Below are 15190 nucleotides of genomic sequence, written 5' to 3'. Positions count from 1 at the left end.
AGGTCTACCTGCTCAACAAATGTCTGTGGACTTTTCTTCCAGAAACTTGTCCAAACCATTTTGCACTAACTGCCTTTACCACATCCGCCGGCAATGAATGCCAGAGCTTAATTATGCACGGAGAGAAAAAAAAATATGTTCTCGTTTGTTTTTAAACGTGCTAATTGGTAACTTCATATATCGCCGTCCTGGTATTTGTATTTTTCCAAAGAGTAAACAGCCTCATCATGTTTCCGGGCTCCAATCGTTCACACTGTTAGAGACGGTGGGTCGTTTTCTTGTGACTTTAATAGCCGGTTTAAAGGCTGGGAGTGGCAGTGATGTGCAGAAACGTCCCGCCACCTCCAAAATACTCTTCTTTCGAGTCGCCAGTGGGAGGGAGGGAGGAATCGGTCCCGGCTCTAGAATCCCTTCGGTTCCGGTGGGGGCCTTGGTGGGCCCTCGCTCGCCGGTGGCCGGATGCGCGGGCGGGCGCTGGGCTGGCCCCGGGCCTCCCGTTGCTCTTCCTGCATTCTTGCGCGGCTCCGAATGGGGCGCTCGGCGATGCCGCCGGAGGGGTCCCTCCCCTTCCGCGTGGAAGCTGCCCTGCTCCGGGCCGGAAGTGCCGCCATTTTGGAGACTCTCCTAGTAGCCGAGCGACGGAGTGCGTGAGTCGGAGGCGGCGCGAGCTGCGGTGGAGCGTCTCCCGGGAAACGGCGGCGGAGGAGACACCGGAGCCGGCCCGACCTGGCCTGTCCACGGTGAGTTAACAGCGCGAGTCCTCCCGGCAGCAATCGCCGTTACCCACTGCTCCGGGATCCGCCTCAATCCTTGCGGGCTTGCCAGGAGACGTAGTCCGCCAACGGCCACCACGGTGCTGGTGGTGGTAAAGGCTACCGGGGCTGACCCCGCGGGCACGCGTCCCCTCCCCCTGCCCGGAGCGTCAGCCCATGGATTCTTTTACCCCCGGCCGTGGGTAGCCAGAGAGTGACAACGGCGCCCACCAGCTCGGGGCTCCTCACCTGCCCCCCCGGGTATGGCCAGCACGGGCCTAGAGAGACTCGAGGAAGGGGCAGAGCCCTGGCGAGCCCCACTCGCGCTTCATCTCCGCTTTGTAGCCAGGGAGGCTCGGGAGCCCCACGTTAAAAGTGTTGCATGAAAGAGTGAGGGTGGTCGAGAAGAAATTGGTGGCTCCTCCGAGGGCCCCGGCGGCCGCTTTCCCGCCTGCCTTCACCCCCCGCCCACCACCAGTGTTTTGTCTCCTCCTCGGCTTTGCCGGATCCCACCTGCCTGCGCCCTCCTGACGATGGGATGGACTGGGCCGGGTCGGTCCCACCACTTCCGGCCCCTCGAAGTTTTGACACTTCCCCCCCCCCCCCCCCCCCCCCCTGTATGAAATGTGCAGCGTTTTCTCTGACCAGTATTTAATCCTTCGGTAGGCTTACCCTCTAGAAACGTGCAGGAACGTATCCTAAGGTTCAGGGTATGAGTTTTAGAAACACAATATCATTGTTGGGCAAGAAAATTCAGCCGGTAAATGCAGAATCCCAGCGGAAAGAAAGCCGTTTTTTAATGGCCCCGGGCTATCGTTCGGTGATTACACAAGTCCAGTCCAGGTAATGATGGTGAAGATGGAGGAAGAGAAATGCTGGAGAGCAGGAATAAGCAACTCTGAGCCCGAAGAGCCGCAGCCAGTTCTCATTTCCAGGATAACACAGTAGACTTTTAAACAAAACGTGTAGAACTAGGGCTGCGTTTACATTCCCCCTCTCTAGAAGAGGCGTTGAGGGCTGGAGGTGGAAAATCCAGTTAAATAGAATGAGAGGTATGCTGTGGCCTGCAGGGTCCAGAGTAGGAACACTGTAAGGGTTGAGATGCTGCCCACTGCCAGGAAAAAAGCGATGTGAGGTACTTGGAGAATCGTTGGAATACTGTGAGCTGCATGGAGAGGTGGAAGTCCACAGCAGGTTGCTTAGGGATCTTATTTAGCCTCAATTAAAAAAAACAAAGCACACAACTCAATATATAAGAGAAATTTGTCTTACAGGATGAGGTTTTTAATTGATTTCTTATCTTGGTTTAGCTGATACTTGTTTACATCATATAGCTATAAACTGGAAGGATGCCCAAGGGAAGTGCATGTTTGGAATGAGTTCCACTGGCAAGGCTGCATATGTGTCTCAGTACTTGAATAGCAGGGGGTGCTGTAGTGTCAGAGGACATGTGTTGATGCTTTGAGTGAAGGAGTTAGCTCACTTGACATGAGTGTCGATTGTGTATCCATGTAGGTACGGTGCTAGGTGGGGTTGTGGCAGTGTGTTGCAGGCAGTGGGGGTGCTGTATTCAGTCCACATTACACAGCAGTAGGTGAATGTGTACCGCAGACTGAGAAGTTGCAAATGGGTTTCCACTCTGGCTTCCGCTTACCCTTTCCCATGATCATGTATGGGTTAAGTAGTCCAGCTGCTTGCTCCACCCCCATCTTGCTGAGTGTCTGTGGAGTGTGACAGACAGCAGCAGTTATGCTGGACTGGCTGTTCCGCTTTCTGGTTTCTATATTTGTACAACCAGCATTTGAAATGTGCCTGCCCTTCTGCATACCCAGCACTTTCTAAAGCAATTTTACTGTTCTTAATTTAGAGGAAGGATTTTACAATTCCCCTTCCATCTGTCTGTGTGTATGTCATCTAAGGATTAACACACCAAGGGGGATAGGTGAACTGTTTTTCTCTTTAAGGTCACAGTAGGTAAAAGGTTTTGAGGATCTGGAAAATGTATTCCTGTTGTTCTCCACAAGAAGTGAGGTTACTTTCTTTCACTGGCTTACTATGAGATATTTATACTACCTGAGGTCAGGGCATTTGGCTGAAACCAAAGTGCATTATTCCCCTCTGTTGTATATGTTGATGGCTCATTGTCTTGCTGTTTATTGCAGAGTCTGCATTGTGAGCTCTGGGCTCAGTGTCCTGCATTTCTCTGTGACTGAGCTTAGGGCTTCTCCCCCTGCTGTCTGTTCTATGATTGAAGAGGTCCAGTGCTGCTCCCAAGTGATAACACACAGTATTTCTTAGGTGTGTTGTTTGTGTGTCTTGATTAGATTGTAAGCTTCATGGGAGCATGAACTGTCTCTTCTGTGTCTACGCAGCACTGCATACACATTATAGCACTGTATAAATAACAGTAAATGATGAAAGAGCTCATCTTAAGCTTTTTATTATAGAAATTGTTAAATCGGAGAGAGAGAGCTAGGACTTAAGTTTCAAATGCAGCCTCAAAAAGAATGGAAGGAAGGAGAGAGAGAGAGAAACTTGGAGGGGTTATATATTGAAATGTACCAGTTGGTTGAAAGTTTGAAGGATATGGATTGGTTTCCCCAGATGAGAGGCAAAGGCAATGGAGAAGAGACATGGAATTGTGACAGTGGCAATTAATTAGTATGACATGCTCTGGGTGGATTAGTGATGGCTGACTGTGTTTCCAGAGAATGTGAGGAGGGAGAGACTAGGAAAAAACAAGTCTGAGAGGGGAGGATGGAGAAAGGAAGAAGTTATGTAAAGCTTTTGTGAGAAGGGAAGTACTCACTGTTACTTTGTTTTCTAAAGGAGAGACTGGAACTGGGAGAGACAGAGTGTCGTTGACAGGTAAGAACTGAAAACCACAGTCTCATTGTATCTCCTGCATGCACCATAACTTATTGGCCCATTTGTTTCCAAATCCATAGCACCCTTTGTCTACCTTTTTCTCTTCATGATTATTTGAATTATCTCCAGCTCTGAGATGTTGTTTGGATTGGGGGTGGGGGGGGGGGCAGTTTACAGATGAGAGGACTGGGATAGATTGGAAGGGTATCCTCAATATGGGAGTGGACTAAGCTAATGTTTTAAATTATGATTGCACTAGTGTAATGTGTACTAAACAAAAGGAGTTGCAGAATCAAGATACAAAAATAAATGGACATTAGGAGAGAGGTGTTGTAGGGCCTGTCTTAAGGTGGATAAAGCAACAGAAAAATCCAGAAAGATGCTTGGATTCATAAGGAGAGGATTAGCAGAAAAATTGAGGTGATATTGCCCCTATATAGGTCCCTGGTGAGACCTCACTTGGAATACTCTGTACACGTCTGGACACCTCACCTTCAAAAAGATATAAACAGGATGGAGTCTGTACAGAGGGAGGCTACTAAAGTGATCAGTGGTCTTTGTTCTAAAGCATATGGGGATAGACTTAAAGATCTAAATATATGCACCCTGGAGGAATGGCAAGATGGGGGAGATGTGACAGAGGCATTCAAATATCTCAAACTGTTTCCATGTATAGGAGGTGAGCCTTTTTCAATGGAAAAGAAGCTCTAGAATGAGGGGGTCATGAGATGAGTTTGAAAGGGGGTAGACTCTGGAGTAATCATAGGAAATATTTCTTTACAGGGAAAGGGTGGTGGATGTGTGGAACAGCCTCCCAGTGGAGGTGGTGGAGACAAAAACAATATCCGAATTCAAGAAAACATGGGATAAAATGCCTTTTTAGCTCCACAGCCTGTAACATTTATTAGAATAAGTAGTTAGCCAGTAATATAGAGGTTATTTGAGCTTCTTGTATTCCTTGCTGACAGGACGGCAGTGGGTTTGCCTGAAGAAACCAGAATTTTGTTAATCCATGGGCACGTTTAGAAAATGTACAGCTCTTCCCCCTGGAGGGAGTGGGGAAAGTTCCATTCTGTCTGGTTTTTCACGGAAGGGCAGGCTTCTTTTTATAAGGGGAAAAGGGTAGAAGGTCAGCAGTTTATTCCTTCACCTGAGCATTTATTTATTTATTTATAACTTTTTATATACTGAGGTACAATTAAGATTAATTATCACTTCGGTTTACATTACAACCAGCAAAAAATAACAGAGACAAAGTCTTGTTTTAGCAGTGGTGTTACCACTGCTAAAACAAGCAGTGTTTTACCTCTGCACAGGAAGTCTCCAGAACTATGATTTTTTTTATCTGTTCCCCCCCACTTTGCAGGTCTGTGTTTTGATCAGATTGTTTGGCTCCATTTTAGGAAACCTCTCGTGTCCCAGCTCATTCCAGATAATCGAGTCACTTTGAGACCAGTGTCACTAACTAATACACAGTCCTCATGACATCATTATGTATTTGGTGAGGTTGAAAGAAGACCCAAGGGACCGGCAAGTCCACTTTTAACTGCCTAATAAATAGCTTTGGTTAGTTGGTATTGCAAGAGGTGAAAGAAGTGTCCTTGGCACTGAAACATATTTCTTAAAATTAACTTCTAAATTTAGGGAGAAATAGCTTGATTTTGAGTATTTATAAGCTCCTATAATGTATTCTGTTTCCAAACATTTGGGTCTGAACGGATAATTTATAATTTAAGTTCAAATGCAGATAACGTCTCTCTTGCAGTGCAATATACTCCATATATGGCTAAATATTTGTTTAAATTACTAGACAGGCATGTTTAAAAAAACGTTACTTTTCTTTAGCGCAAGCAAGATTGGTTTTCTCAGATTGAAGTTCAAGGGTCACACTGGGAATATCTATTATGCTTTTGCGCTCTGTACAGATTAGTAAGTAAACAATTAAAAAAAAAAGTTTGGTTTAAGGGACTGGATTAGCACTTTTCTCTAGAGTCTAACTGTATCCTACCTACCGATTTCCCCCCTTTCCTCAAAAAAGATTGTCTGGTTTGGAAGCTATTTAATGTTGTCGCTGGGCTGACTGCTCATAAACTGCTCCTGGAGTAATGAATCCTTTCCTTTGAAGGTGGCAGACTTTGTCCTTAGTCTCCCTGTCCTTTGCTGATAGCTCCTAGGATAAAAACAGAGCACCTGCAAGCCCCTCTATTTTTTACTTGCCTTATGCAGTGGCAAAATAACCTCTTTGTTGCTTGCTTCTACCCCCTTTACTCCAGTTTCAGTCAGATTAGCAAGCCCCCAACTTGTGCTGCTGCTGTTTGGCTTTTCTCACCGATTTCCAGTTTCATATACTATTTTTTATTTATGTATTTATTATTTTTATATACCGACATTCGATCTCAATTGAGATATCACACGGTTTACATTCAGGTACTGTAGGTATTTCTCTATCCCCAGAGGGCTTACCTGAGGCAATGGAGGGTAAAGTGACTTGCCCAAGGTCACAAGGAGTGATAGCAGGACTTGAACCCTGGTCTCCTGGCTCATAGTCCACTGCTCTAACCACTAGGCTATTCCTCCTCCTCCGAGGAGGAGGAGGAATAGCCTAGTGGTTAGAGCAGCCTAGCTGGCCAAAATGAGGAGACGGACGATGAAATGCTAAGAGAAAATAAGGAAGCTAACCAAATTGGTAGTGCAGGAATAACGGGAGATTTCAACTACCCCAATATTGACTGGGTAAATGTAACAGCAGGACACACTAGAGAGAGAAAGTTCCTGGATGGAATAAATGATAGCTTTATGGAGCAATTGGTTCAGGAACCGACGAGAGAGGGAGCAATTTTAGATCTGATTCTTAATGGCATGCGGGATTTGGTGAGAGAGGTAACGGTGGTAGAGCTGCTTGGCAAGAGTGATTATAAAATGATCAGACTTGAATTAGTGACTGGAAGGGGGACAGAAGTAAATTCACTGGTCTAGCACTAAACTTTCAAAAGGGAAACTTTGATAAAATGAGAAAAATAGTTAGAAAAATCTGAATGGTATAGCTGCAAAGGTTACGAGTGTACAACAGGTGTGCATATTTTTAAATAAATAACATCTTAGAATCACAGCCCAGATGTATTCCATGGCATTAAGAAACATGGAAAGACCAAACGATTGTTGGCATGGCTGAAAAGTGAAGTGAAAGAGGCTATTTTAACCAAAACATCTTCCTTCAAAAAGTGGAAGACCGATCCATTTGAAGAAAATAGGCAAAAGCATAAACTTTAGTAAGTTCCTGAACATACCCAGATCAGTCCAGACAAGTGGGTTTATGCCTCCCTACCAGCAGATGGAAGCAGAGAACAAAACCTTCGAAGTACTGCTACATAATAGAGAGTGCCACCTGCAGTCCCTCAGTATTTCTCTCTCTCCAGCAGATGGTAAAGGTGCAAACCTGCAGTTTTGACTGATTCTGCAGTTTGGAGAGTTGGATCTGCTCCCAAAGGTGCCAGGTTCCTTGGTGGAAAAAACAAAGGAGATCTGTGTCAAGGGATTTTATTAGAACTTGACACACCGATCTCCTTTGTTTCTTCGCTACTCAGCAATATTGGATCGGCTTCCGCTTTGTTTTTTAGGTTCCTTGGTGGGCCATCCCTCGGGTTGAGCTGGGTGAATGGGGGGTGGGATACCCCTGACTGTTGCAGCCCGTTGGCTCCGGGATTCCTCATAGCTAGGGAACTGGCTCCTTCTTCGTGCCCCGAAGTCCCCTTCTATCTACTGCTGGCTGCCTCTGGGAAGTATCCTTTGTGGGGTTCTTATAGTTGTTTTTAAGTTTTGTTTAAAAAAAACCAAAAACTGTCAGTGAGCTCAGAGGATTTTACCCTGGAGAATCAGCCTGCGGAGCAGTGCCGGGGGTGGCTGACTTCCATAGCTGCCGGGGAATGAGTAGGAGCGGTGTGTTCTGACTTGGGCTTGCTGTAATTTCCCCGGCAGGGGAGAGTTTTTTTTTCTGTGCGCTGCGGCCTTCCTCTCTGAGCTATTTTTTGGCGCGCGCTGTGTTCACGCCACTGTTGTTGCCTTTCGCTGCTTGTGTTGGTGCGGCAGCGTGGCTCGGTGGCGACGTGGTGTGGCCTACCTCGTGGCGGTGAGACTGTGAACAGGCACAATGGCAGAAAAGCTGTGCATGGAAGCCTGCAAGGTCTGCAGGCTTTGGTCAACCAGTTTGAATTTCCTATCTCTGTGCACAGGTCGTGCTTCATGGGGGGAGTGATCCTCTGCAAAGGCCAGAAGGGCCTCTCATTCTATGGGATCCACAGCAGGGGCCAAGATGGGGGTCCCCACTTCCTCTGCTCCCGAGGGGATCGCAGCCAAGGGGCTTTGGCCAGCTGGGACTCCGGTAATTCCCCCTCTTCTCTCTCCGGTGGGGTGGGAGCTCAAGAAGGGGCATGAGAAGGGGGCAGATTCAGTGTCCAGTGGTCTGAGCAGGTGTTTGAGGGCCCACAAGGTTTTTTCCCCCCCTTGTTCGTCCTACTTATGCATGAGGCCTTCCTGGCTAGGAAGGCAGGTGAGTGGATACCCAAGGACAGGACGTCAGGGCTGTTCAAGAGACCTTGGCTGGCTTCAGCAAGTTCCTCTGCACGTACTGGCAAGCATCTGGGGATGCGTGGCACTGATCTTGACGTCAGGGACCTGGAAGACGGACGAGCTGCAAGAGAATGTGGCGTCCATTCCAGCAGGGGACCCAGACGTAGGCAAGGACAATCCGGACCTTGTTGAGGGGACCGGGACTGACAGAAATGGCCCTCGGGTGGCCCGCCTTTTTAGAAAGGAGGAGCTTTGCCTCTCATCCCCCAGGTGTTGGAGGAGGGGGTGAGGTTAGCTCAGGAGGAATGGGATAACAAGGGCGTCAATCGGGTCCTGGATGGTCTGTGGGGTCTGCCTAGTGCTTTCCCCATTCCCAAGAAGATTCAGAAGCTCATCTGCTGGGACTTCCCGGAGGCAGGCTTGAAGGTTGGGAGGGCGATGGTGAAGCTTTACCTGCTGTTTGGAAGAGCATTTGGGCTGCCTACTGAACCAACCTCTCTTCTGCGACTGAAAAATCTTGCCATCTTTGCATTGGCCCGCATGGCCTTGAGATCCAGCTGCGGAAATCCCTATCTGGCACAAATGTGATTCCATGCTTCCGGGGATAGCTCCCACTCCCTCATGAGAGGCTTCTAAAAAAACTAAAAAGTGCTGGGATAGGAAGCGATATCCTTTTGTGGATTGCAAACTGATTAAAAGACAAGAACAGAGTAGGATTAAATGATCTATTTTCACAGTGAAGAAAGGTAAACAGTGGAGTGCCTCAGGGATCTGTACTTGGACCGGTGCTTTTTTAAAAATATATTTATAAATGATCTGGAAAGATATACAACAAGTGAGGTGATCAAATTTGCAGGTGACACAAAATTTATCCAGAGTAGTTCAATCAGAAGCAGATTGTGATAAATTGCAGGCGGATCTTGCAAGACTGGAAGATTGGGCGTCCAAATGGCAGAAGAAATTTAATGAAGACAAGTGCAAGGTGATGCATATAGGGAAAAATAACCCATACTGTAGCTACATGATATTAGGTTCCATATTAGGACTTACCACCCAGGAAAAAGATCTGGGCGTTATAGTTGATATTACATTGAGATCATCAGCTCAGTGTGCTCCGGCAATAAAAAAAACAATGTTAGAAATTATTAGGAAGGGAATGGTAAATAAAATGGAGGATGTCATCATGCCTATGTATCGCTCCATGGTGAGACCGCACCTTGAATACTGTGTGCAGTTCTGGTTGCCGCATCTCAAAAAAGATATAGTTGCACTGGAGAAAGTTCAGAGAAGGGCAACCAAAATGATAAAGGGCATGGAACAGAAGTCAGAAAAGGCAGGAGAAAAAGCTAAAGAGGTTAGGGCTGTTCAGTTTGGAGAAGAGACAGCTGAGGGGGGGTTATGATAGAGGTCTACAAAATCATGAAAGGACTTGAACAGGTAAATGTGAAATGGTTATTTCCCCTTCAGGATAATACAAGGACCGGAGGCACTCCATGAATTAGCGAATAGCACATTTAAAACCGAAAATTATTTTCCGCTCAGTGCACAATTAAGATGTAGAATTCATTGCCAGAGGATGTGGTTAAGGCAGCTAATGTAGCTGGGTTTAAAAAATGTTTGGATAAATTCCTGGAGAACTCCATAAATTGCTATTAATCAGTAGGGAATAGCCACTGTTTGTTGCTGGCATAGCATGGGACTTGGATTGGCCACTGTTGGAGACAGGATACTGAGCTTGATGGATCCTTGCTCTGACCCAGTGTGGCATATCTTATGTTCTTATGTAACAGAGTCCTTATTTTCTTGGTTAGTGTTAGTAAATGCTGCTGCTTTTACATTTACTGCACCTGCTTATTCTTGTTTCCCAAGTACACTACCCTTCACTTGTCTGCATTAAATCTTATTTGCCACTTGTTTGATCATTTGCCCAGGATTGCATATGAGTCTGTAAAATCAGACCTGCACTGTGTTTACAGTGTGGCAGTCCAGTGTCATCTGTTAAATAAAAAAAAAAAGTAAAATTTTAGCTGTAATCCTTGATGATAGGGGCACAATCTCAACTGGGCGGGCCATTGCAGTCTTTTTCTGTGTATATTGTTGCTACTTTTGTGCAGTGATTCCTACTATGAAAATCATATCCATGTATTGATAGTTAAAAAGTAAAAATCTTTGCACCTGGCAGGAAATGTCTTTAGAAATTGCAGAGCATGTTATCACAGCTACTTAACTATTTATAGCTAATCTAATTATTGGATCTCCTTTAAATGCTATCCCTGTTTTGACAGTGGTAGGGGAAGGTTGGTTAACCTACTCTTTATTTGCAAATCTTTAAGAACAGACTATCTTGATCTCACAACACTAACTCGGGGCCTAATGGAATAAAATGTGAGTAAAAAATTAATGGTATGCTAATGGATCAAGAGTTTAAAATATGCAAACATGAGGCTTGTTTGGTATGCATAGACCACGATCTATGCACATAAAAGATGTTTTCTGCATACAATGTGGCTTATGCGCATAAAACACAATTTGTGTTCATGAAAATATGAATGTACAAAGCATATTCTCTGCATTAAATATGCTTTACATTCAGAAACCCCATGTTAGGGAAGGTGTTAGCTATTACTTCCTGATGCAGAGAGGCACGTAGGATTAATTCATGTTTTGTAAAGCTAGAAATTGAACTCCTATGGTAGGGACATATATAAGAACATTTAGATATATACCATACTGGGTCACACCAAGGGTCCATCAAGCCCAGTATCCTGTTTCCAACAGTGGCCAATCCAAGTGTCAAGTACCTGGCAAATACCCAAACAAGGAATAAATCCCATGTTACTAATGCCAGCAACAAACAGTAGCTATTCCCTATTGATTAATAGCAGTTTATGGACTTCTCCTCCAGGAACTTATCCAAACCTTTTTTAAACCCAGCCTTAACCACTTCCTCTGGCAATGAATTCCAGAGCTTAATTGTGCATTGAGTGTGTAAGAATTTTCTCCTATTTGTTTTAAATGTGCTTCTTGCTAATTTCATGGAGTGTCCCCTAGTTTATGGGGCTGAACCCACAGTTTGTGGTGCAGGGGTCCTGTACTTGGAATCTATATGCATAAGCATATATGGAGAAGTGCTAATTTGTGTGCATAATTTTTACACACAAAACTCCTTGCTGTATGGAGGGTAAAGTCTGCATACAAAAGTGCACATGTTTGCAGGTAAAGCTATGCACAGCCCAGGACAAATTACATCAGGACCATAGTGTTAAAAGGATATGCATTTTTATTGAATACACATATTAAATCTTGTTTTCTCATAACTTCCTTTCAGACTTCTGCATGCATTCATTTTTAGTCTAGCTCGGTCACAGGAGAGGAAGATTTGTTTCCTGCCTCATTAAGATGATTGTTCTGTCTGTTCAGTGTGTTTGCTATATCTGTAAAAGAGACCTCCCTGATTTTTAAGCAATTTTATGTTGCTTCCTCTTGCTTAATACTGGGGTCACACCATTTATCCAAGTTACCCTGCAGCCTTTTGATGATGTCTGAATTATTCGCCATGCCTCTAGTTTGTTGTGACCTGCAGAAGCTGCTGTTAATTTGTACCTCCTTTTGTTAATTATTAATAAACAGAATGGAAAACGGGTCCTGGTATGGATCCTTGCAACGCTCCACTACAGAGTGGTGATGCATGGAAGAGCTTACAGCAGTTGTTCAGAGGAGGAGCCTGTAATTGAACTATTGGCAAGCATAATCAGCAGTGGAAAAATAAGAAAATCTTAAAAAAAAAAAAAGCAGTGACTGAGACCCAGAGAAGCCAGGGATCAAATTCTGCTTCTGCCACTGATGCTTCTCGTGACCTCGGGCAAGTCATTTTTCCCCTCTGTTGCCCCAGGTATCAACTTAGATTGTAGCTTCTCTCTGGGGCAAGGCTCTACCTGCCTTAGCTGGATTGTAACTCACCTTGACCATGAGTTTGTAATGTAATTTAAATCCCCCAAAATCCAAGGTAAAGTCTTTGATCCATGCTCACTTTTTAATCTGTTTTAAAGCAAAGTTGGGGGTGAGGGTGTTACACATTTGAATTAGGATACCTTTAAAGCTGTAGGAAATATTATTTTTAGTTGGCAGAATTCTGTGTATTTTCCAGTTGGCCCCATAATTTTTTATAGCTTAAAATTTGGATCTTGAACCTTTTGCTTTTCTATATTATACATTTCCTTATCATATATAGCACATATTTTGCTGTTTAGGAAAAGAATTACCGTACCTTCCATCTGCTCCTATGAAAGCTCCTTCATCAATTACTCTCCCAAACTGCCAGTTTATTCTGTGATATCTTTCTTAACTTCTCTCATTTCCTTATTGTATATTTTTGTCATTGGCAGATATTGACAGATTTTCAGTCTGCATTCTTTAGTCATTTATATAAGTGCTGAAAAGCGGAATATAAAAATCAGATAAAATCAAAATAAGTACCAATGAACCAATTCTGAACCCAGTAGCCTTCTTTTTCTAATTACATCAGTTCTAATAACTTATGGTTCACATCTTTCTATTTCATTTTCAGTAAACTTGTCTGCGTTCTACATTCCTGTGTCCTTTCTCTTTTTCATGTAGGTCCTGAGAGTCACATTATCAAGTGCTATGGTAAAATCCAAGTCTCTTATAATTTGTTCAAAATAAGTTATTCAGGTTAGTCTGGTAGACCTGGTGGCATTAAATCCACTTCAGTCAATGTTTTCCAACGTTCCTTCTGGATCCTTCTCATTTTGTTAATGGTATAGTGTGGTTGCCTTGTAGGACTACTTTGCTACACTGAAGAAAAGCTGTACTGTACTATTGGTACTGCAGTCATTCAGTATAAAATCTGTAATCAAGCTAAAACTAGACCTCCTTACTTTTGAGCAGGGAAAAGAGAAACTATTGGTAAACACCAAATTTAGGCTTGAAAACCTTTCCAAAAGCACTGACCATGTGCCTACACTCAGAGCAGAGCACTCTTTATAAACAATAAGGTGGGATTCTGGACAGGTCTGATGGGAATCAATGAAAGAAAGCAGGTAAGAACCAATTTTTCCTTTCTGATCATCCCCTAGACCAGTCCAGACACATGGGATGTACCCAAGCTTCCTTAAACTGGGTGGGAATCTGAAAGACCCTCTCACCAAACATTGTGGCGCCCAGAGCCTGAATATCCAGCCCATAATCGGGCCGATACAGTAAAGCGCGGCCGTGGTTACCCGGTTTTTAACCCGCTTTGGACGCACCTTTTGGACTCATAAGGCGTACCCGCGATTCAGTATCGGCTTTTACTCGTCCTTACCGCTTGCCGAAAAGGACGCGTATCTCTTTCCGCCCGCCATATGTATATGATATGTTAATGATCGGATTAGCTATTCCCCCCCCGATATAGTAACATGCGCCCAAATTATCGTGTTTTTAACCAGCTTTTTTACCGCGTCTTTAACCTCAATATTTACCGCCTACCCTGACCCTCGCATTAGTGTGGTGTTCAGTCAGCTTCGGACTGGACAGCGTCATGGACAACATGTATATACTGGCTCTGGTGATCTTTTTCATTTGGTTGGACGTCCGAACGGGCACTCAAGGCAGCGGGGTCTCCGATCATGGATGCCTGAGGGAGAACGTCCATGAATGGAAGCCCCGAGCTTGGATGTCCGGACGGGCGCTCAAGGCAGCTTCCGTGGACATTGGAAGGCAGCGTTCCTCTTTTTCCGGGCGTCCATGCTCGGAAGCCCCGACCTTCACAGACGCCCGGATGTGGAAGGTTGGGGTGGCCTCCGAACAAGGACGTACAGATACTCAGGGCAGTGGCCCCGGTATCCAAGTGGGTTCTGTAGAAAAGAACCATCCACTTACCTGGTGGAATGACATTTCAAATGGCATTTCAAATGACAGGTATGGCACCAGCGCACCCTGGATGCTCTCTCCGCTCTATACAGTAAAATGCATTGCAAACGCCTACCGCTTCATAGGCGTGCTTTGGACGCTTGTTTGCCGCCACTTGAATTTGCGTCTAATTTGAATACTGAATCGGGCGGCTTGTGAACCAAATTGTGCGCGCGACAAATGAGGGTGCGCCCGGCACTGCCGCACTTTGTCTTACAAATCCTTACTGTATCAGCCCGAATGTTTGTAAAAAGTGTAACGAAGTCCAAGCTGCTGCCTTACAAATCTCCTGTGGTGACACCAACTCAGTCTGTCCACAACACTGGAATGTGTCCGAAAGCCTACAGGCACCTGCAAATCTTTCCAAATGTAAACTGATGCTATCAACTCCTTAATCCATCTAGCAATAGCTGCCTTAGATACTTTTCCCCTCCTGTTGCATCCACTGAATAGCACAGAAAGTGACCTGATATATGAAAGTCATTTGTGACTTTCAAATATCTGAGATTTAAAAGTGATGAAGCTCCCTGGAGTGTGTGGAAGACATAGAACCAGACTTTCTAAAAGCAGGCCACTCCACAGACTTACTCAAACAGAAGGAAGAAAGAGTTCTTTGGTAAATAGGATTGCACCATGTGTATAGAATATACACCATCCTCTTGAAAATTGAAGAAAGGTCCTACCTGATAAGGCCCGCAAGTACGAGATACACCGCGCTGAGCAAATAGCCGCCAAAGACCCTGCCTTCACGGCAAGCCACTTCAAAGCTCTTTCCCCATCAGCTCAAAGAGAGGCTTATGCAAGGCTGTCAAAACTAAAGCAAGAATCCATGATGGAACCTCACGCCTAAATGGAACACACACACTCGTCAGGCCACAAGACAAAAGTGATCTATCTGATCTCAACACAGGAGATCGGCAACATGAGTGAAACGTAAGGGCCCTTTTATCCTGAGAAATAACAAGTCTGCAAACCATGGGCACCTGGACCATTCTGGAGCCACTAGAATTACGCTTACTATCAAAGGCCAAGGAGGAAAGCCTTAAAGCCGGATCCCCTGAGGCCATAGCATGCATTCAAGTATTGCTCTGCCC

General features: G+C 44.9%; 1 protein-coding gene across 6 annotated transcripts in view; it reads left to right on the top strand.

Annotated features, from left to right (window-relative positions):
• The first annotated feature begins 1 nt into the window (after position 1).
• Positions 2-15190, top strand: part of CELF1 (CUGBP Elav-like family member 1) — a 56107-nt gene continuing 40918 nt past the window's right edge. For 4 of the 6 annotated variants that reach the window (XM_029582545.1, XM_029582546.1, XM_029582543.1 and 1 more), the window contains exons 1-3: positions 2-740; positions 3582-3620; positions 5024-5150. In XM_029582545.1, coding sequence (XP_029438405.1) covers positions 5113-5150 — 38 coding nt within the window. In that variant the 5' untranslated portion in view covers positions 2-740; positions 3582-3620; positions 5024-5112. The remainder of the gene's footprint in view (positions 741-3581; positions 3621-5023; positions 5151-15190) is intronic. The other 2 variants (XM_029582547.1, XM_029582548.1) reach the window with 2 other exon arrangements.

The sequence above is a fragment of the Rhinatrema bivittatum genome, chromosome 17 (genome assembly GCF_901001135.1).
Source record: "Rhinatrema bivittatum chromosome 17, aRhiBiv1.1, whole genome shotgun sequence".
NCBI lineage: Eukaryota > Metazoa > Chordata > Amphibia > Gymnophiona > Rhinatrematidae > Rhinatrema > Rhinatrema bivittatum.
The sequence above is the reverse complement of the archived record's forward strand: the minus strand, read 5'-3'. Positions and strand labels throughout refer to the sequence as shown.